General features: G+C 42.2%; 2 protein-coding genes across 2 annotated transcripts in view; one reads left to right on the plus strand and one right to left on the minus strand.

Moving 5' to 3' along the window:
• Positions 1 to 2,103, plus strand: LOC126379624 (MIP18 family protein galla-2). Its single transcript, XM_050028456.1, has 2 exons — positions 1 to 372; positions 968 to 2,103. Exons 1-2 carry the CDS (start codon positions 96 to 98, stop codon positions 1,156 to 1,158), a joined length of 468 nt encoding a protein of 155 aa, XP_049884413.1. The 5' UTR covers positions 1 to 95; the 3' UTR covers positions 1,159 to 2,103.
• The window catches only part of LOC126379413 (gelsolin-like), a 27,714-nt gene continuing 5,635 nt past the window's right edge, over positions 1,976 to 24,054 (minus strand). The window contains exons 7-20 of the mRNA XM_050028163.1: positions 23,508 to 23,621; positions 22,800 to 22,931; positions 22,230 to 22,335; positions 21,777 to 21,897; positions 19,639 to 19,777; positions 11,315 to 11,450; positions 10,187 to 10,281; positions 8,773 to 8,814; positions 7,513 to 7,596; positions 6,124 to 6,244; positions 4,947 to 5,095; positions 3,747 to 3,857; positions 3,110 to 3,235; positions 1,976 to 2,169 (exon numbers count right to left, since the gene is read on the minus strand). Coding sequence (XP_049884120.1) covers positions 2,113 to 2,169; positions 3,110 to 3,235; positions 3,747 to 3,857; positions 4,947 to 5,095; positions 6,124 to 6,244; positions 7,513 to 7,596; positions 8,773 to 8,814; positions 10,187 to 10,281; positions 11,315 to 11,450; positions 19,639 to 19,777; positions 21,777 to 21,897; positions 22,230 to 22,335; positions 22,800 to 22,931; positions 23,508 to 23,621 — 1,533 coding nt within the window. The 3' untranslated portion in view covers positions 1,976 to 2,112. The remainder of the gene's footprint in view (positions 2,170 to 3,109; positions 3,236 to 3,746; positions 3,858 to 4,946; positions 5,096 to 6,123; positions 6,245 to 7,512; positions 7,597 to 8,772; positions 8,815 to 10,186; positions 10,282 to 11,314; positions 11,451 to 19,638; positions 19,778 to 21,776; positions 21,898 to 22,229; positions 22,336 to 22,799; positions 22,932 to 23,507; positions 23,622 to 24,054) is intronic.

The following is a 24,054-nucleotide window of genomic DNA, read 5'->3' on the forward strand; positions in this document are numbered from 1 at the left end:
TACCACAAAAAAAGAGTGACCAGAATTTGTTTTGCTTTGGCCACGGAAGTGTATCATCGTATTTCTCGAAATATCTTCCAGAAAATAGCTCGAAAATGACGAAAGTTGCTGATAACTTGAACCCGAATATATACGAAAAGGCTTCAGAGCGAGAAATCTCTTCTACGGACCTGGATGAAGACGTTGCAGACGATTTTGACGAGAAGGAAATCTTCGATTTAATACGCAATATTAACGATCCAGAACATCCGTTGACTCTAGAAGAGCTAAGAGTGGTGCAAGAAGAGAATGTCTTCGTAAATAACAAGGAAAACACGGTGGAAGTACATTTTACGCCCACTATTCCCCACTGTAGTATGGCCACTTTGATAGGTGAGAATTTTAGGTTATATGTATTTAGTTTTCTTGGTTTTCTGTGGTAAAGCGTTCATCTGCTTATCATCATAAAAGTCCACCAACTGGTTGTACCGTCTACAAGATGGCTATCTAATGATTACTTACTTGTAAATACACAGTTACTTGAAACACAGTTAGTTCGCTTGCCCCTTAGTCCTTAAGGAGAATTTTTATACACACATAAGGATTTTATCACTGATATTGTAATGAATACTGAGGGGTATTATTCTGCTCATGATTCTGAGTTAACATCAAGTGTATTAGTATACCTATATACAGGGTGTTATTGACATTGTAACGATAACTTTGAAGGATGATTCATACCATGATTCTGAGTTGATATCAAGCGGATTTTTTCAAACTGAAAGTAATAAAAAAAAACACAAAAATTTGACAGGAAATTCAGCTTAGAATCATGGTCTGAATCATCCCCTTCAGTATTTATTACGATGTCAAAAACACCCTGTATATATTTCTTCAGATTTTTAATGATGCTTTGAACACCTGAGTGATTATGCCAGCCTCAAGTGCTTTCACATTATATTTTACAACATTCATTACCGCATTGCAGGCCTGTCCATCCGTGTGCAGCTCCTCCGAGCACTCCCCTCCCGGTTCAAAGTATCCGTGCAGGTATCCGAGGGCACACACCAGTCCGAACATGCAGTGAACAAGCAGTTAGCGGACAAGGAACGTGTAGCTGCTGCATTGGAGAATAACACCTTGCTGCAGATCATTAACCAGTGCATTGCTACCGTTTAGTTTTTAGTTTGATTTTATAGTTGAAGCACCATCAGGCCTGTTATCTTTAACTTTGTCTTATAATATAATATATTATAAGATAAACTACCATATCCGACATATTTCATATTTTATTGTTACAACCATTGATTTACCACGTTACAACTGTGGGAGTGCTCAAATCAATAGCGCGAGCACCTTGGTTCACTTGCATGGACGAACTTCACGAGTACCTTGGAATGAGGACAGTTAAGCAAGAAATTGCCACCACTACAAGGCTATACAGAGATCGAATTACTCATCACCAAAACAAACTGGCCCGGAGTTTAAGTGACAACCACTATATGAGACGCCTCAAAAGGACGCACATATGGGATGACATACAGTAGCACCTTAATGAAGGCAGCCTTCTAATGAGGGGGCCTGTCCTGCATGTTAATAAAACGAGACCATCAAAACTGCTTATGGTCAGTCGACCGATCGCATGTTTGGGCACAAAAATGAAAAAAAAAAAAACATCTGTCAAGTGGCCAATTGTGTTCAAAATGAGTTGTGCAGTCTCACTTCCGCTTTTAATTTCTCAATAACAACTGACGATTCTGAGCATTGATTTACTACTACCGTAGAATGAACATCAGCGCTCAAAAAGTGGAACACAAAGTTACTGTTAATATAGCGGCGTTGACAGTACTTTACCTCAGTGCGCGATTAGGCGCCGAACTGGCAACACGGGGAAGTGCGTGGTAAAAACTTGCAAAAATAGAAACTCAAAGGATAAAAGCATAGGATAGTGTGGCCAGATGAGATGTATGAGAGAGAGTATGTATGTAGAAAAATATTAAAATTGTAATTAATTTATTTATAAGTTTGTTACATTGTATAATGATTATATTGTATAAAGTTTAAAAGTAATTGTGATATACTTATTTTGTAATTGTAAAGTAAATAAAATGTTCTTCTTTTTAATTAGTGTCTTCACTTGGAATTTGCAGCCTTCGTTTTGTTCTTGATGTCTTCGTAGGATGCTTGATTCTGAAAAGAAGATAATTAATTTTAAAAATGGAGTTGGTAAGTTCCCTCTAAAAAGCTATGTGGCAGTTTCAGAATGAAAATAACGGTGACATTGGCCCCGATTCCTGCAGCCACCTCCTAATTTTATTTTAAGTTATACCTGTCATTTTCTTATCCACCGAAAAGGAAAGGGACGGATTATTGACAACTGTCAATTTTAAAACGAATGAATAACCCGGGCTAATAAAATAGGCATCTCGCTGGAATGTAATCCGTTTGACGTGCTGTCTACTTAAATCTGTCGGGTTATTGGTTGAAGTAAAATTTTTAGGCGGTTGTTTTAGATTTCTGCTTAAAATTGACGTGTGTTCCATAAATTTTATGACTGTCGATTACTCGTCCCTTTCTTTTTCAGCGGATAAGAAAATTACAGGTGTAACTTAAAATAAAATTAAATGGCGTCTGCAGGAATTAGCACCATTGTAAAAATAGAATATAGTGATAAGGCCGGGTTTCCACTGACGCGGAGCTTTGCGGAGATGTGCGGATTTGACCAATCACAGCGTCCGAGAGAGCGACAAACGAAGACGCTCTGTCACTCTCTCCCTCACGGTGATTGGTCGATTCCTGCACATCTTCGCTCCTCTCACAGCTCCGCGTCAATGGAAACGCAGCCTTAGTTATACCTGTCATTTCCTAATCCGCCTAAAAGGAAAGGGATAATCGACAGGCATAAAATTTATGGAACACGTCAATTTTAGGCAGAAATTTTAAAACCCCTCAAAATTCTACATTGGCCAATAACCCGACAGAGTTAAGTTGACACACGTGGAACGGTTTGCATATCAGTGAGATGTCTTTTATTCGCCCGGGTTATTCACTCACTCATTTTAAAATCAGTCAGTAATTCGCTTAATTTTGAATAATATAATTTACGTCCTTGGAATGTTGGAGATCTTACCGTCCACATATCATTGTCCCAGTCAGGGAAGAGTCTCTTGAAGACCCCCGGTTCACGGCCTTGCTTGACACCAACCACCAACGTAGTATCCGGGGTACGGTCCAGCCCGTCGTCCTTTATGTACTCCTGGTACCAAATAATAGGGCATTTGACCGGGTCAAGGACAAATTATAAAATGCTAATCAACACTGGCTGCAAGTTGTCTTACATAAACATAAACTGCCTATATACGTCCTTCTGCTGGGCACAGGCCTCCCCTCAATCAACCGGAGGGGGTATGGAGCATACTCCACCACGCTGCTCCAATGCGGGTTGGTGGAGGTGTTTTTACGGCTAATAGCCGGGACCAACGGCTTAACGTGCCCTCCGAAGCACGGATCATCTTACTTTCGGACAATCAGGTGAGCCTGTAATGTCCTAACCAAACTAGGGATCACAAAGTGATTTTTGTGATATGTCCCCACCGGTATTCGAACCCGGGCCTCCGGATTGTGAGTCCAATGCTCAACCACTGGACCACAGAGGCCGTTAAACATAGTTACTACGTAGAATGGAACCCTGGACTTCTGGTGTTAAAAAACTACCCGCTTTCGTGTTCATACGAAAGAAAAGTTAATGAAAATTTATGAGTCCTTACCTGAATGATGTCAACCCTGGCCCTCTTAACCCTCTCAGGTAAGTTGGCTCCCTCCCACATGTACAGTTCCTCTCCCACGTCCAAGATATACACTCCATCATCAGAGAGGTCCTGAAAAAACACCATTTAAGTACCTGCTTCACTGTCTTCAGGGGCATTCTGGATTAATTTCGTATTATTATGTTGGCAGTATGATATGCTCGACTCCTGTGAGTAAAGTCCTCAAGTCGAGGAGGTAAATGTCAATTTGAAACACCAAAATGCTCAGCTGAGGCCGCGAGTGGAGGAAGAGACGAGAGAACATCTTCAAGGATCTCTCCGACACTGCACTAAAATCACATTCTCAACGCGTAAGTAGTCACACCCCTGACACTTCATAAGTACAAAACACCTCGTTTTACACAAACACTACACATTGACGTTATCGTACACGCGCATCTGTGTGCGTGACGTCTGACGCCATGCGATTGTAGACCAAAGTAAGAGCCCGAGGGGGTGAGGTAAACCTAGCTCAGCCGCTGGTGGGGAGCGGAGAGATGCCGTTCTATACGTAGTTAAATCTTTATTCTATGCTATAGTGACGATTTTACCTGAATGTTGTACAGGGTGAGAGCCTTCAGCGCTCCTCATTTGACCGGCCAAGTAGTAAATGGCATTTGCGGGAAATTTTTCATAATATTCATTGCAAAGTCACAAGCAATTAGGTGTTACATGGTATTAGGTACAATCTACAATCATCATCATCAGCCGTACGACGCCCACTGCTGGGCATAGGCCTCCCCCAAGGATCTCCACGACGATCGGTCCTGCGCTGCCCGCATCCAGCGGCTTCCCGCGACCTTCACCAGATCGTCGGTCCACCTTGTAGCGGGCCTACCCACTGAGCGTCGTCCGACGCGTGGTCGCCATTCCAGAACCCTTCCGCCCCAGCGGCCATCGGTTCTCCTCGCAATGTGTCCTGCCCACTGCCACTTCAGCTTTGCAATTCTCCGAGCTATGTCGGTGACTTTAGTTCTCCTGCGGATCTCCTCATTTCTGATTCGATCGATCAGGGAAATACCGAGCATAGCTCTCTCCATTGCCCGCTGAGCGACACCGAGCCTCCTCACGAGACCCATAGTAAGCGGCCACGTCTCACTGCCGTAGGTCATTATCACCAACACGCACTGGTCAAAGTCAAAGTCAACAATCCGTGTTTACCTGCTGAGTAAAGTTAGGCGGCAACTCCTCAGTCTTAATCTTGCCAGTTATGGTGACTGTGATGGAGTATAGTGACGGCGGCGTCGTCACCCGCCGACTGACTGCCGCCTTCCACCCTGAACTGTCTTCTTTCTCTTCTGGGACTCCTCCTGGAAAAAGCAGCTTTATTAAGGTTTTTTTTACGAAAAGAACCGAGGTGAAGGAAATGTTTTCCTTTTGGAAACCAGAATTTTATAAATACATACATAAAAGAAGGACGTATATTGACCAAATTGGAGATACATTGTTTAAAGTTTACGCGGTTATTATCATAATTTAAACACATATAATAACGGGTTCTTACCGCGTTTACAATAGGGATATGAGACTCCCGATATTTCGACACTGTTGCAAGTGCCATGATCACGGGATGACTGAGTCATATCCCTATTTTAAACGCGGTAAGAACCCGTTATTACGTGTTTCAAATTGGAGATGTCCTTAGAAAAGGTTCAGTACGATCTACTCTAAACCGGCGTGCGTGTATGAAGCGATTGATGAATGTGGAGGAAGCAAGAGAAATGTGTCAGGATAATCAGAAGACTATTTGCAGCCACTTTTGATACATAACCCTAAGGTGGATAATGATAAACCGTATGGTGATAAGGGATCAGCCTATCGCCCGTATAGATTCATCATTTTTGGTAGGACGCTTTCCCTTTGTCGGGTTTTACGACATGCACGGGAGGAGGGGCAGCAGAACACATTGTATGGTTTTTCTTTACTCCCAGTTCAGCAGAGAAGCTTTTGAAGAACCACTAACAGCCTCCGTGGTCTAGTGGTTAGAGCGTTAGGCTCATGATCTGGAGGTCCGGGTTTGATTCTCGATGGGGACATTGTCGAAATCACTTTGTGAGACTGTCCTTTGTTTGGTAAGGACTTTTCAGGCTTCAATCACCTGATTGTCCGAAAAAGTAAGATGATTCCGTGCTTCGGAGGGCACGTTAAGCCGTTGGTCCCGGCTATTAGCCGTAAAAAACACCGCCACCAACCCGCAGTGGAGCAGCGTGGTGGAGTATGCTCCATACCCCCTCCGGTTAATTGAGGGGAGGCCCGTGCCCAGCAGTGGGACGTATATAGGCAGTTTATGATTTATGATAAATATTCGTTCTTCTTTCTTCTGTTGCGTGGTACAAACCTAAGGCGTCCCAGAATTCCTCCGGTTCTTCTCCTTGGCTGACGACAGTCACCTCTTTCTCTTCTCCCACCACCGCCTTGACGAAGCTCAGGGCTGCTTCCTGTTCTTGGACATCAGACTCCTGAAGCAGGAAGTATATAACTGTAGACGATTAGCTGATCACATGGGAGAATCCATGAAATTCACGGCGGAAGCGAGCGCGCAATGCGTGCATAAAGATGGCTGACCCGCGCGAGGTGACGGGCGCGCGGGGAGAGGGCCGAACGAACCCATGGTTTAAGGCATTGATTTACCACTGCCCTAGATAAAAATGATGATAATAAAAATGATGATAATAAAAATGATGATGATAATTAAATAAAAATTATGATATCCGAAAAATATCCGAAATAAAGTCTTGTCCATACTAGTCCAGCTTCCTGCATTAAGATATTCCGATCACTGCTCATAACTAGGCTGCCATTTGCCATGTACTTAGAGACTTTTTGTACTTAATTATTTATTTTTATTTTGGTGCAATAAAGTGTATTTGTATTGTATTGTATAACTTTATGTTGCTTAAGTGTTTATTTCTTGTTATTTTTTATTTTTATTATTATAATTAGGACGTGTAGAGTTAGAAACTTGGCGCTACTGAGATCTGATGACTTTTTGACATTGATCTCGATTTGGCAACATTTTTACATGAAAATGTTTTTGTTGGGATACAATTATGTGTAAGCTCTTCTTGGTCTTCCCCTTCCTCTCTTTCCTTCTAGCTTTCCTTCTATGATGTTTGTTTGTTTGTATGTGTTGATGCTGAGAGCTTAAATGGAACAGATTAACGAAAAGGTTAACGTCGTGTCTTATAGGGAAGTCAAGGAATTGGCCTTTGATAGACTGGAATGGAAAATACTACACCGACAAGAGCATACTTACAATACAAGGAATAAAAATAAAATTGTTGTTCAAAATTCTAGATTAAGTAAATTAAATTCATCTTTTTTGGGGTTATGTATACGTTTTTACAATAAAATACCAGATAATATTTTAAATTTGTCAGAGAACAAATTTAAAGCTCACGTGAAGCTTACTTTATGTAAAAAGCCTATTATAAGATTAATGATTACCTAAATGATAAAAATGTCTGGTATTGAATGTGTTCCTCTAGTTATTAAATAACTTGTAATGTACCCTCATTGATTTAAAAGATGTGTTGCTGTTGCAGTTTCTTGTCATTTCTTCTCCTCAGCCATAACACCTTGCGAAATGACGTAAATTCAAAAATGTTACATTGACCTTCAACAAGTTTATCCATGATAATTACGTTGAATAAATGATTCTGATTCTGATTCTGATTCAGAGCGTGGCTCTTAAATTGATGATGATGACAATTATGTGAACCCATACCTTCCCATTCCTCACGTACACGACTCCAGAAGTTTCCAGAACGAAAACGTCATCATCTTCCAGCACATCAGCCGTTTCCGACACCTAAAAAAGACCGGACGTTTGAAGCACTTAATACCAAAGGTGACAATGCGAGTCTTTCCAGGCTACGTTTCCCAAAAATAATATAGATGGCGCTGTTCAGATTTAACGTGACAATTACCTATTTTCTTATTACTCGGGTACTTACATAATTAACAGAAGCATATATAAAACTATCAGAAAAAGATGTGTCAAAACCTTCGTATGGAGTATAGCCCTCTATGGATGTGAAACTTGGACACTGACACAGAAGGACAGAGAGAGACTCGAGGCCTTTGAAATGTGGTGTTGGAGGAGGATGGAAAGAATAAGTTGGACAGAAAGGGTTACAAATGAGGAAGTGCTAGTAAGAGTAAGGGAAAAGAGACAAATACTGAGAATTATTGAGGACAGAAGAGGCAAGATGATTGGACACCTAATAAGACACGACCAATTCATTAAAAACATCATAGAAGGAAAGCTAGAAGGAAAGAGAGGAAGGGGAAGACCAAGAAGAGCTTACATGGAACAGATTAAAGAAAAGGTTAACGTCGTGTCTTATAGGGAAGTCAAGGAATTGGCCTTTGATGGACTGGAATGGAAAATGCTGACAAGAGCGTGGCTCTTAAATTGATGATGAATTGATGATGATATAAACATAATTGTTCCTTGATATTTGCATCACATTATATATACAGCGGGCAGGACCGATCGTCGTGGAGATCCTTGGGGGAGGCCTATGCCCAGCAGTGGGCGTCGTACGGCTGATGATGAGTGATATATACAGAATTATGTTGCTACCTACATACCTCTATATATTACTTCTCTTTAAGTATATGGATCGGTTACTACTTACTGATGTAAGTAAGTAGTCGTCACATGAGCCATGTCAGGGGTATTTGGCGGCTCAATAGTAACCGTGACACCAGGGTTGATGAGGTTGGTAATTCACCTCACAACCCACACGATAGAAGAAGATATGGCTCATGTAACGATTACTTACTTACATCAATAAGTAGTAACCGGGACCAACGGCCTAACGTGCCTTCCGAAGCACGGATCATGTTACTTTCCATGAAATGAAAAGGTTAAACGAAGGATTTTTTACAGCGCCATCTGTGTATTTTTTGGGAACGTAGCCTGCAGTCTCTCGTTGGTGTAAAACATGAAATGTTTGTTGGCAGAGTTCAATTCTCTTACCTGCACGGCTCTCATGTCTACTCCCAACTCTGTGCCTTCCACCTAGAAAAAAAAAATAACATCATTAATTTAAACCCGTATTCTAAGATTTCCACTCGGCTTTTTGGCGGGAAACGAAAACGGGACAGTTGCTTTCTTCATTGAATAATCTACTTAAATAATTACTACGAAGTGGTGTTTTGTGGTTAATGATCGCATTAAGTTAGTCGGAAGACATTCACGAGTGTTATTATATCGGAGTATTCAATAAACAAAGTGTATCTGCCTATTTTCGCTTCGTGCCAACAAGCCGCTTCATAACTCGAAAGTTTATGCGGACTTTTGAGTTACTTAATTCGTTTGGAGTTCGGAGTAGGAGTCTACTCCGAGGGTGGGGGCTTAGATTTCATCATAATCACCTTTCATAATTTCATTAATCATCAATAAAAAAAATACGTAAGACTTGGCTGTATGGGCATAGTTCCCTTTGCCTTACCCTTCGGGGAAAACAAAAAAAAAATCTTCCTCCACTCGACTCGGCCTCAGCTGAGCATTTTGGTATTTCAAAGTCCTCGACTCGAGGACTTTACTCACTGGAGTCGAGCATGTCATACTGCCAACATAATAATACGAAATTAATGACGTCACCTCCCCCATTTTTATTCCTATGTATATGTTTTGTGCAATAAAGAATTATTGATTGATTGATTGGCCTCCGCTTAGCCGCACCCGGACACTTCATACAAACAACCTCGTTTTACACAGACACCACACATTGACGTTATCGTACACGCGCATCTGTGTGTGTGACGTCTGACGCCATACGATTCAAGTCTAAACTATGTTCGAGGGGGGTGAGGTAAACCTAGCTCAACCGCTGGCGGGGAGTGGTCTATACGTAGTATTATTATTTTATAGCTTTTTAAATAGTACCTATATAAGAACTGTATTTTTTCTTTTTATAATGTAACTATGAGTTTGTATTGGCCCTGATTCCTGCAGACACCTCCTAATTTTACTTTAAGTTATATCTGTCATTTTCTTATCCGCCGAAAAGGAAAGGGACGGATGATTGACAGCTCTTAATTTTAGGAAGAATAAGTAAATCATTGAATAACCCGGGCCAATCAAATAGGTATCTCGCTGGTATGTAAACCGTTTCACGTGTGCTGTCAACTTAATACTGTCGGGTAATTAGCCAATGCAAATTTTTTATAGGGTTGTTTTAGATTTGTGTTTAAAATTGACGTGTGTTCCATACATTTTATGCTTCCGATTATCCGTCCCTTTTCTTTTCGGCGGATAAGAAAATGACAGATATAACTTAAAATGAAATTAGATGGTGTTTACAGAAATTAGCACCATTTTCTTTGAGAAGACGCCGGTTGGTTTCAAATTGAAGCCAACTTGGTGTAAAGGTCAATTTTGCACTTACCCTGAACAGCCTAATATTGTCATCTTCATAGGAACCCCTGGGGTTCTTCGGTTTATAATCATCATCAGAGCTGCCGAGCAAGATAGCGAGGTTTCCTGAAATTTGTTTTTTTTTTAATTATTACTTATTTTAAAAACCAACCTTAACTGTACTCACTGGAGTCGAGCATGTCATACTGCCAACATAATAATACAAAAATAATGGCGTCACCCCATTAATAAATAAATAATAAAAAAATATTTAAGTAAAATAAATAAATAAGTACTTACTTAAATATTTTTTACTATTTATTTATTGTCTTGTGGACAACATAATAGTAAAAAGTCACATTTATTAAATTAGTTTATTCGTATGAACACATAATAACGGGTTCTTACCGCGTAGGCGGGGATATGAGACTCCCGATATTTCGACACTGTTGCAAGTGCCATGATCACGGGATGACTGACCATATACCCATTTAAACGCGGTAAGAACCCGTTATTATGTGTTTTAATTATGGTAATAACCGCGTAAACTTAAAACAATGTATATTCGTATGAATATGTCATTTGTATATGTTTTGTGCAATAAAGAATTATTGATTGATTGACGTCAAACCTCCGCTAAGCCGCACCCCGGACACTTCATACAAACAACCTCGTTTTACACAGACACCACACATTGACGTTATCGTACACGCGCATCTGTGTGTGTGACGTCTGACGCCATACGATTCAAGTCTAAACTATTTTTGAGGGGGTGAGGTAAACCTACCTCAGCCGCAGGCGGGGAGCGGACAGTTGCCGTTCTATACGTAGTATTCCTTATTTTATGGCTTATTTTTTTTTGATGTGACTTATTGTAGATTTGCCGCAGATGGCATTGACTACGTGGCCGGCCGGCTAAAATGGGGAGCGCTGAAGGCTCTCACCCGGTACAACGTTTAAGACAACAGGCCTGAGGGTGCCCAGTTGGGCGCGAACCTCGGCTCAGGGCGTCGTCTGAGAGGAAAAATATTTGAAAGAATTAATCGACTTTAGTGGGTCGATAGCGATAAGCGCTGATTGAGGGAACGCGTCGACCACGCCGGTGAAGTCGGTATTGGGGTTCTGAAGAACTAATTATGATATAAAAAATAACAATTACCTTTGAATATGTTAAGGAAATGTTTGGGCTCCTTCCCTGCCGGCACCTGCACGACGGTGGCTCCGTCCAGCTGGTCTTCCAGCTCGCTGGCCAGCTCGAACGCTGCCTTCTTGTCGGAGGCGGCTGCTTCTGAGCCCTGGGGTCAAGATGACCTTGTAAGTTAGTCATACAATATGCGGCCCACATGGTTTATGTCGTTGGGCCGCCTAAAGTCATGGAATAAGGATTAATACTTTGTATAGAAAGGCAACCCTACGTGGTATAAGGTAGAACCCTTTTTTTTCCGTGACTCATTGTAGATTTGCCGACCCACTTGAAACACTTCAAATATTCTTCCTCTCAGACGACGCCCTGAGCCGAGGTTCGCGCCCAACTGGGCACCCTCAGGCCTATTGTCCTTAATGTTGTACCGGGTGAGAGAGCATTTGTCGCCAAGTAGTTAATGCCATCTGCGGCAAAACTACGATAAGTCACGTCAAAAAAAATGCTACACTGACAAGAGCGTAGCTCTTAAATTACTGATGACTGATGACTGATGATGAAGTAGTGTCACAAGACAGCATAATTATTATAGATACCTATATAATTATTTGATTTCCTCATATTTTCCCTGCTGTGTGACATGTAGCGCCACCTAGCCGCGAGTAGCGGAATTACGAGCAGCGCCATCTGTCATTGAATGGAGGGAGTTTCTAATGGTAACCTGCCACTCTGTGATAGATGGCGCTAGTTAGTATGGGAATTCGTAGAGGTACCAAGATATCTAGAACCTACTGTGCAATAGATGTCGCTAGTATATATTCGATGGCGCCCGAGCGCCGCCTGGTGTATTTATGTGAATATAATTATAATTCTCTATTAAAACCGACACCGTGCTGACAACATCGTTTTCCTTGTTTCTCCATAAATCCTGTGATCATCTTTTTTTTTGGTGAAATATTTGTGCTGGCTCAAGATCTTTACACTCCATATCATCGAGATAACAAGCGTGTGGACGAATTCGCACGTTTCAGAAAGAGGCGAACGGCGGATACTGGTTCCAAAGAAGGGAGCCGCGTGCGCCGCCATTTTTACTTTTTCTTCGCTGTGAAGAGCGCGGCTGGAAACGAAATCCGTGAAAACTACGGGGAATCACGAAGGATTGGAGAAGAATACATCGAGATACGATAAGTCAGTACGGTTTTCTATCAATACTTGCTGTGATTTCCAGCAAGACGACGAACACGACGGCCGGTACGAAGACGGTCGATAACCGAAAACACGTGGCTGTGATCTCCAGCCAAACGACGACGAGGTGGCCGGTACATAGACGGCCGACGAGCGACAGGAGTGGCTGCGATCTCCAGCCAAACGACGACGAGGTGGCCGGTACATAGACGGCCGACGAGCGACAGAAGTGGCTGCGATCTCCAGCCAAACGACGACGAGGTGGCCGGTACATAGACGGCTGACGAGCGACAGGGGTGGCTGCGATCTCCAGCCAAACGACGACGAGGTGGCCGGTACATAGACGGCTGACGAGCGACAGAAGTGGCTGCGATCTCCAGCCAAACGACGACGAGGTGGCCGGTACATAGACGGCTGACGAGCGACAGGAGTGGCTGCGATCTCCAGCCAAACGACGACGAGGTCGCCGGTACATAGACGGCTGACGAGCGACAGAAGTGGCTGCGATCTCCAGCCAAACGACGACGAGGTGGCCGGTACATAGACGGCCGACGAGCGACAGGAGTGGCTGCAATCTCCAGCCAAACGACGACGAGGTGGCCGGTCCGACGACGGCTGACGAGCGACAGAAGTGGCTGCGATCTCCAGCCAAACGACGACGAGGTGGCCGGTTCGACGACGGTCAACGAGCGACAGGAGTGGCGGTGATACCAATTAGACGACGACCGAGACGAAGACGGCACACGACGACGACCTCCAGCGAGCAGACGAGCTCCATCGACGCTGGGCATGTGGAAAGACCACACCTCACCGAAGGGTTTGTGTAGTCGCACGAAGGGCAAATACCTTATTGAGTAAGTGGCTTATTTTTTTTCATTCTAACACTTTTCCGACGCTATTCGCATTTGATATATTCCCATTTTTATTATTCATTTGGTATCATAGTGCACTTTACTATAACCTCAAAGTATGTCGAGTCACGAGTCCGAGTTGGACACTAGCGGGAAAGTAACCCCAGGGGATTCCCAAAAAGAATGTAGAGATTTGATTCTAAAGCGAGGCGTAATTAAACGTAAACTTAGTTTATTCAAAAAGTACATTACAAGTATAAAGCCCGACGGGTTAACAGCTGATCAGCTATTAGATCTAGATACTCGATTATCTAGAGCTACATGTTTAATCGATGATTTCGAACGACTACAAGACAGGATCGAGACTATTTGTGCCGATACTGAGAAGCAGTTAACCGAGAGGGAAGCATTCGAGAATATTTACTATGAGTGTATCTCTTTAGCTAAGTCGTACTCCAAGAAATCGGAGGGCGAGTCCACGACGTCTCATTCATGCGAGGGCAGGGTACCTCCAAGTGAGTCTATTAAGTTTCCCGACATTTCTTTACCCACCTATAATGGTCAAATAACTAACTGGATTGAGTTCAGGGATACATTTGACGCATTGATAAATCAAAGTAATTTGAAACCGATACAAAAATATAAATATTTACGTAGTTGCTTGTCAGATGGGGCATTGGAAGTGATTGATTCTGTTGAATATTCCGAAGATGGCTACTCCATAGCGTGGCAGTTGTTGTGTGAAAGATATAATAAACCGAAAGTACTAATTTATAACCACTTGCGAGCGTTATTTAATATTGACATTGTGCATGACCGGCCTTCAGCCTTGAGGAGCTTAGCCGATAATATTTCTAAACACATGCGAACGCTCAAGTCATTTAACGACATTAATGTTGATAACTGGGACTTACTGGTCATATTTTTTATAACTTCTAAACTCGATATAACGATACAGCGAAAATGGGAGGAGAAAAGCTCACGAAATGTACCAAATTTACAGGATTTTAAGTCTTTTCTGCGGGCGCGAGCTGACTTGCTGGACTCGGTGTCGCTCGGCAGGCCTGAGCACGAGACGCGCTCCGTGGGCCCCGCGAGGAAGGCGCTCGTGACCACGTCCCCTCCTGTCCAGTCTGCTTCGAAGGTAACATATACGAGTACCTATAATCGTAGTCAATGCCCGAATTGTAAGGAGAGTCATTTCATCAATCAGTGTCCTAAGTTTTTGGCATTAAACGTACCGTCACGCATTCGAGTTGTGAAAAGGTTAGGTATTTGCCTCAACTGTTTAGGTACCAACCATATGATAACCAGTTGCCGAGCTTCGACATGTAGAACATGCAAGGGTAAGCACCATACACTCTTACACCTTTCTCACACAACACAATCACAAAACAACTCAAATACGTATAACAATCCACACCCATCAACTTTACATAACGAACGAGCTTATACCAATCACGAAAATCAATCTGTAAATTTATTTACTAACCGACAAGTAGCAAACACGACGGTAGGTCAAGGTAGTGGACAAACCATTCAATTGAACAAGTCTGTTATCTTATCTACGGCTCAAGTAATGATTCGCGATGTAAATAATCAGTCACACTCCTTTAGAGCCTTGTTAGATTCCGGCTCTCAGGCTAACTACATAACTCAAAACGCCTTTAATAAGTTGCAATTAACGAGTCAACGAATCGATATGGATGTAATTGGATTTAACGAGAACGTAACGAAAATTAACGAAATATGTAACTTGACTTTGCAATCGAAGGATGGTTCATTTACTACCGATTTACCCTGTTTTGTTGTACCTAATATTTGTAATTTACCGACGAATTTACCGATTCAACATATTTCAATACCGAAACGTTTTAAGTTGGCTGACGAATCGTTCTTACAGGGGGGCGAGATAGATTTGTTATTAGGAGCCGAGTTGTTCTATCAACTCCTATGTATAGGTCAACATAGGTTGGGTGATGGTTTACCTATGCTACAAAAAACCCAACTAGGCTGGGTCGTATCCGGGGCGATTTCAACACCGTCACTATCGAATCAAGTGAGGTGTAATTTTGTCAAAAATGGTGATTTGCAATCTATTTGGCACATGGGAGACCAACCGCTGACACTACCAGATGATGATGAAATAACACAATGTGAGAAAATATTCTCCACTCACACACGAACGTCTGATGGTAGCTTCGTGGTCTCACTCCCACTAAGGGAGCCATCGGCCTCATTAGGTCAATCAAGGCCAATAGTATACAAACGATTTAAAACTTTAGAATCAAAATTTCGACGAGACCCGGAGTACAAACGTAATTATGTAGAATTTATGACTGAGTTCGAAGATGCAGGGCATATGATTAGAGTGAAACCGAATGAGTCCTGTAATTATCTCCCCCATCACGCGGTTTTAACCCCACATAAACCCACTACCCCACTTCGTGTGGTGATCGATGCGTCATCTAAAACAAGTACAGGTAAATCACTTAACGACTTGCAATACAAAGGTACAACAAACCAGGACACTTTGTTCAGTATACTTTTACGATTTCGAAAACACCGGTTTATTGTAAACGCGGACATAAAAAACTTTTACCGAATGATTTTCATCGATCCTAGTCAACGACATTTACAATGCATTCTATGGCGCAAAAATCCGACCGAACACTTGGCTACTTACGCACTCACCACACTTAGCTTTGGTTTAAAGTGCGCGCCATACATAGCTACACGATGTTTACAACACTTAGCAACCGAGCACCACGATGATGCGCCCGAGGCGGCAGCGGCGATATCCCGCGACTTCTATATGGACGACCTGATCCATGGAGGCGACGACGAACAGCTGGTAGCCGAGACAGCTGTAAGTATTAATAACATACTACAACAAGCCAACTTCACTCTACGAAAATGGAAGTCTAACTCGAAAACGATTACCGACATAATTAATACGAACATTCCTTCAACTTCACAAAAACAAACACCACCTACCACACTAGGCCCAGACACACACAAGGTCCTAGGTCTCGCTTGGTGCAATACCGGCGATAGTCTCTTTTTCACTCGTAAGGAAGATTCCGAGCCGAAACGTTTCACAAAGCGAAGGATTTTGTCCATTTCAGCAGCCATTTTTGACCCTTTGGGACTGCTCGAACCGGTTATTATAGTTGCAAGATTGCTTATCCGACGTCTGTGGCTGACGAAAGCCGGGTGGGATGAACCACTACCTCATGACTTGTGTGAGGAGTGGCGTTCTATAAGAAACTAGATTACCTAAACTCATTGCGCCTCCCGCGACAAGTTCTTATCAATGATTACGTCACTGTGGAACTGCATGGTTTCTGTGACAGTTCGCTGACCGCCTACGGCGCAGCTGTTTACCTACGATCTATAGATAGATATGGAAATATTATAGTGCGCTTATTATGTGCCAAATCGAGAGTGGCGCGAAAGGAAACGATTCCGCGATTAGAATTGCAATCTGCAGTGCTACTTACTACTTTGTACGACAAGGTAAATAATGCACTAAATTGTAAATTCAATAAGGCCTATTTTTGGTCCGATTCAAACGTGGCTCTGGCATGGATAAAATCCCAGCAATCCGAAAAATTAAATTGCTATGTTAAAAACCGAGTTAACGTGATTAGAAAAAGTACCGATATACGAGATTGGCACTGGGTGACGTCATCAGACAACCCAGCTGACTTCCTTACGAGAGGATTATATGCCGATAAGTTATTGAGTTGTATCCAGTGGTGGGTAGGTCCCCCCTGGTTAGCCAAACCAAACGAGGAATGGCCTATTAACTCTAACAATATTACTACGATTAGTAACGAATCTTTAACCGAGTCGATCGAGACACAATGTTTACTTTCACTAAATAAACACATCCCTCACACGAACACACTGTATCATTATTTATTTTTACGATGGTCTTCCTTTGCGAAATTACAACGTTGCTTTGCCTATGTATTACGATTTATTAATAACATACGAAAATCAAAGGTTAACCAATTTATCACGAAACGAACGGGTCCACTGTCAACTCTCGAGTTAAACGAGTCTATGTATAAACTAATTCAATTCGCTCAAACTGTGTCATATCAAATAGAATATAATTCATTAAAGAATAATAAACCGATACCGAAAACGTCTAGCTTATCGAGTCTAAATCCATTCATGGAAAACGATCTTATGAGAGTTGGTGGTCGACTATCAAATTCACCATACCCACACGATAAAAAACACCCTATTATTTTACCACACGGCCACATCTTGTCCAAACTTATAGCTAAGGAGGAACACGTGAAGTCACTGCATGCAGGGCCGCAGCTGTTGCTGTCCTCGATGCGAGAACGATTTTGGCCAATACATGGTAAGCAATTAGCCAATCATATAGTACACAACTGCGTGACGTGTTACCGTGCCAAACCTATTATTGATAGCCCACTGATGGGTGACCTGCCCACGACTCGGGTGACACCTGCTCTACCCTTTACAATGACGGCGATTGATTACGCAGGTCCATTCACGATCAGGGACAGGAGAGGACGTGGGTATAAAACTTCTAAATGTTATATAGCGATTTTTGTTTGTTTAAGTACCAAGGCGGTACATATAGAATTAGTATCGAGTTTAGAGAGTGCGGCATTCATAGCCGCCCTCAGACGATTTACAGCTAGACGTGGCAAACCGAAGGAAATACTTAGTGACAATGGGACTACCTTCCAAGGGGCTAATAAGGACTTAAAGGAGTTAATTGAATTTTTAAACGAATATTCTAACGAATTAGTTACTTCTAGTGCTAACGAGGGTATTACTTGGAGATTTGTACCAGCCTACACCCCCCACATGAATGGGATCAGTGAGGCCGCTGTTAAAGCATGTAAATTCCATTTGAAAAGAATATTAGGGCAAGCTTTATTAACCTATGAAGAATTCTCTACTATAATAATCCAAATTGAAAGTATTCTTAATTCACGACCATTATGCCCAATACCAAGTGCGAATAGCGACGAATTGTTTTGTTTAACCCCTAGCCACTTCTTGATAGGTAGGACGCCTAATTCGATACCAGATTACGACTACACTAATATACCAACGAACCGCCTTAACCACTTTCAACAGTTACAGCAAATACAGCAGGACTTTTGGCAAAAGTGGTCGAGAGACTACATCTGTCTCCTACAGGAGCGCAACAAATGGCGGAGCAGCAAGGGCCCCGGGCTTCGCGAGGGCACCATGGTGCTGGTGCGGGAGAAGCGGCTACCGCCCTGCTACTGGCGGCTGGGCCGCATCGAGCGCTGCATACCGGGCCACGACGGCGTCACACGAGTGGCAGAGATCCGGACAGCGCGTGGAGTCATCACCCGGGCATTTAACAATATTTGTCCCCTTCCTAATGAATCTTAGTAACGAAGCATTCCCCCTTTACATACATAATCACCGATTATTCCGATTATTAGCATTTAACCTACCGACTTTGTTTGAAAATGTTATCTAAGTTAACTCAAAACGAATTCCCCTTTACGTACATAATCATCGATTATTCCGATTATATTATTAGCATTTAACTTACCGACTTACTTTGAAAATGTTATTATAAGTTAGCTCAAACGAATTCTATTTATTACCGATTTGCATTGTATCTTAACATAAGTATAGATAAGTACCTATCGACTTAGCTTCGAAATGTTATTTAAGTTACTCCAATAAAGTAATCTTATTTGTTTGGGTTTTATTGCTCGATAAGAGTATTGTAGGGTATGCCTACTCAGGCGTCTACTACCATTGAGAGTTACCGAGTAGATTTTATTTTTCCCTTGAACCTATATTGCTTAACAAAATCGAATATGTTACTCGGTGGTGGTGGAGTCTGGGTGGGCAATCTTATGATGCTCCTAGGCTGGCAGCATGTCACAAGACAGCATAATTATTATAGATACCTATATAATTATTTGATTTCCTCATATTTTCCCTGCTGTGTGACATGTAGCGCCACCTAGCCGCGAGTAGCGGAATTACGAGCAGCGCCATCTGTCATTGAATGGAGGGAGTTTCTAATGGTAACCTGCCACTCTGTGATAGATGGCGCTAGTTAGTATGGGAATTCGTAGAGGTACCAAGATATCTAGAACCTACTGTGCAATAGATGTCGCTAGTATATATTCGATGGCGCCCGAGCGCCGCCTGGTGTATTTATGTGAATATAATTATAATTCTCTATTAAAACCGACACCGTGCTGACAACATCGTTTTCCTTGTTTCTCCATAAATCCTGTGATCAAGTAGAATACTTACAATCCAAATATAAACAACATAAGCATCGTCACCGTCGCTGTTGGTGTACTGATATTTGACCACATACACCTCACTCTGGTATAATACAGCCACACTTGACTGCGAGCGCTCTGTCACATCATCCTGGCCGCCTGCTACCCTGTAACGAAGAATGAGCGTACATACATACATACATTAACTCACGCCCGTAATCCCTAATGGGGTGGGCAGAGCCACAAGTAATCAAAGACAACTTGCAGCCACTGTTGATACGATGTCGTAAGCTGGATATGATGAACCTTATGGTGATAAGGGATCAGCCTATCGCCCATAACATTAGTCCATCATGTTAGAGGACACAATCCCTCTGTCGGTTTTTACGACATGCCCGGGAAGACAAGCAACTGAACGTTTTCTATGTTTTTTATTTGCTCCCAGAACAGCATAGAAGCCAAGAAGAATGAGCGTGAAGATGGAAAATATAACAAAATATCTCAAATTAACATCTTCTATCGTGTGGGTTGTGAAGTGGATTACCAAGCTTATCAACCCTGGTGTCAGGGTTACTATTGAGCCGCCATAGGCCCCTGAAAATGAGTCATGTAACGACTACGTACAGTCATGAGCTATATAATGTACCCACTTTAGGACTCTGTCGCACTAACATATTTGACATTTAGTGAGACTTACAATTCAATTTGTCAAAAAAGTCAATGTGACATGGTACCAAAGTGTATACATATTAATGCTCGTGACCTTACATCAGTAAATAGTGCCTTCTGAAGCACGGATCATCTTACTTTCGGACAATCAGGTTATCAGCCTGTAATGTCCCAACCAAACTAGGGATTATAGTTTTCTTTACATTATGGTTAGGTATATTTTTAGTAAGTATATATGGATTATATTAAATTGAGTATTTATTAATATATGTACGTATAGTATAGAATATTTATTATATTAACTTTAGTTTTACTTTTAGGTATTTATTTATTTATTTTTTTGTTGCACCATCCCGCATCGAAGTTGTAAATGTTTGTCTCCTTTTGTTGGTTGCCTGGAAGAAATTGCTCTAGAGCAATAAGGCCGCCCAAATTGTACTGTATTCATGTGTTATGTCTGATTGTTGAAATTTTAGTTCTGTGCAATAAAGTATATTTGATTTGATTTGATTACGAAGTTATTTTTGTGATTGGGGACATAGAGATTATTTTTGAGAGAAACATCCTTATTCTAAGATGTTAAACTCCAACCTTCCTCGACTCCTCAGTTGAGGCGACCTCAAGGTCTTCCCTGAACTCAGCTCAGAATCGGTATACTTAGACGCCTCAACCTTAACTCGAGTTAACTTCAGTGAGGCATGACGTCATTAATTTCGTATCATTATGTTGGCAGTAACAGCCTCCGTGGTCTAGTGGTTAGAGCGTTTGGCTCACCATCTGGAGGTCCGGGTTCGATTCCCGATGGGGACATTGTCGAAATCACTTTGTGAGACTGTCCTTTGTTTGGTAAGGACTTTTCAGGCTTGAATCACCTGATTGTCCGAAAAAGTAAGATGATTCCGTGCTTCGGAGGGCACGTTAAGCCGTTGGTCCCGGCTATTAGCCGTAAAAACACCTCCACCAACCCGCATTGGAGCAGCGTGGTGGAGTATGCTCCATACCCCCTCCGGTTGATTGAGGGGAGGCCTGTGCCCAGCAGTGGGACGTGTATAGGCAGTTTATGTATGTTGGCAGTATGACATGCTCGACTCCAGTGAGTAAAGTCCTCGAGTCGAGGACGTAAAAGGGCCTCCGTGGTCCAGTGGTTGAGCGTTGGCTCCGGAAATCCCGGGTTCGAATCCCGGTGGGGACATATCACAAAACTTACTTTGTGATCCCTAGTTTGGTTAGGACATTACGGGCTGATCATCTGATTGTCCGTAAGTAAGATGATCCGTGCTTCGGAAGGCACGTTAAGCCGTTTGCCCCGGTTAATACTTACTGATGTATGTAAATGGTTGTTACATGAGTCATGTCAGGGGCCTTTGGCGGCTCAATAGTAACCCTGATACCAGGGTTGATGAGATTGGGCCTCCTCACAACCCACACGACAGAAGAAGAAGACAGTTACTGCTGCCCTCTGTCAGGTACCAGAAGTTTTGTTATAAAAAGAAGTACCTGGTGATGGCAAGGTTGCCGTCCCCCTGGTCAGGCATGTAGCCCCTCGCAGCAGCACTCTTGCCGATCTTGTACGCCGTGGTGGCTGCCTCATCAGCATCTGATGAGAAGTAGCCGGCATCTGCAACATAATAGATTTAATTTTCAAGGTTCAAGATTATGAAATTCTGATTACTAAATAAAGGCAGATCTAGAACTGACGAAAAACATTTTCTTTTTTCTATTTAACTTATTTATGAATTTTAATCAAGAAAAACGTAATATTAAGTCCGACATTCTATCACGTTTTTCTATGACGTCACGGTGTGCTTTTCATGCAAATTCCACAGTCATTTTGTGTTTTGACGTTTAGTAAAAAGTAAACGATTTGACTAGTTGGAAACTAGCCTGATAAGGAGCGCTGAAGGCTCTCATCCGGTACAGAATTTAAGGATATTAAGTAATAGGGTTTACCAGATTCAGTAATGAATGTGGACGATGTAGAGATGCTGTCCCAGTTGTGGAAGTATTGCTTGAAGGTGGAACACTCAGCGCCCTCCGACACTCTGGTCACGTGGACCTAGGTTGATCAAAAATAAGCAACATTATCATTATGTCGGCAAGATTATCATTATATCGGCAACATTATCATTATATGGGCAATATTATCATTATATAGGCAAAATTAGCATTATGTCGGCAACATTAACATTTTATCGGCAACATTAACATTATATCGGCAAAATTATCATTATGTCGGCAACATTAACATTTTATCGGCAACATTAACATTATATCGGCAACATTAACATTATATCGGCAACATTATCATTATGTCAGCAATATTATCATTATGTCGGCAACATTATTATTATGTCGGCAACATTATCATTATGTCGGAAACATTATCATTGTGTCAGCAACATTATCATTATGTCGGAAACATTATCATTGTGTCAGCAACATTAACATTGTGTCGGCAACATTAATATTATATCGGCAACATTATCATTGTGTCAGCAACATTAACATTGATTGACTTACCCAAGTAGGATATCCCTTCAAGTCGAGGTATTTCTGGGCTGTGTCAAAGTAGTTCCTCCTGACATCAGCGTCCACATCCTTACCCAGCCAAATGAACACTCCTGAGTCTGGAGTGTCCAGGATGTAGATCTCCTGGAAACCAAAAGGTTGTTTTGGTAGGTCAGAAAAACAAAAAGCTTTTTTGACATGAAATGAAATGACGTAAATTCAAAAATGGTATATTGACCTTCAAGAAGTTTATCCATGATGAATACGTTGAATAAATGATTCTGATTTCTGATTTCCCACTGCTCGCCAGCTATGTTTGGGAGTTAAGCGTGTTCTGGAGTGGAGTGATACAATTATGGATGGATTCAATCTTCTTCTTATCGTGTGGGTTGTAAGGTGGAGTATCAACCTCATCAACCCTGGTGCCAAGGTTACTATTGAGCCGCCAAAGGCCCCTGACAAGACTCATGTAACGACTACTTACTTACATCAGTAAGTAGTGACCGGGACCAACGGCTTAACGTGCCAGAAGCACGGATCTTTTTACTTTTCGGACAATCTGGTGATCATCCAGTAATGTCCTAACCAAACTGGGGATCACAAAGTGATTTTTGTGATATGTCCCCACCGGGATTCGAGTGGTTGAGCGTTGTGCTTCGGATCGTGAGCACAACGCTCAACCACTGGACCACGGAGGCCGTTATGATTTTTGATACTTACGTCAGAAGCCAATGCCTTCTGCTTATATGGCTTGTTCAGGGTGACCAGGTCGATGTCGTCTCCAACCAAAACCTTGTACAGGTAGACTGCTGACACACTCTCCCTGGAATAAGTCTGGAACCAAATACGGGGTGTTAGTGACGACATATCGAAAAAAACTTAAAACATCTACTTACTTGATTGTACTAAAAACCATGCATATTCAAATGTAAAGAAAAGACGAACGAAAAGTAATAAATGAGGATGAAAGATTGCCTATTTCTCTCAACAGGTGTCGCTACTGTTGAGTGTTCTTAAACTTTGATTTTTTTTTTTTTGACGTGACTTACTGTAGATTTGCCGCAGATGGCATTAACTACTTGGCCGGACAAATGGGGAGCGCTGAAGGCTCTCACCCGGTACAACGTTTAAGACAACAGGCCTGAGGGTGCCCAGTTGGGCGCGAACCTCGGCTCAGGGCGTCGTCTGAGAAGAAAAATATTTGAAAGAATTAATCGACCATAGTGGGTCGATAGCGATAAGCGCTGAATGAGGGAAATCGTCGACC

Source organism: Pectinophora gossypiella, chromosome 29 (genome assembly GCF_024362695.1).
Source record: "Pectinophora gossypiella chromosome 29, ilPecGoss1.1, whole genome shotgun sequence".
In the NCBI taxonomy this organism is placed as follows: Eukaryota; Metazoa; Arthropoda; class Insecta; order Lepidoptera; family Gelechiidae; genus Pectinophora; species Pectinophora gossypiella.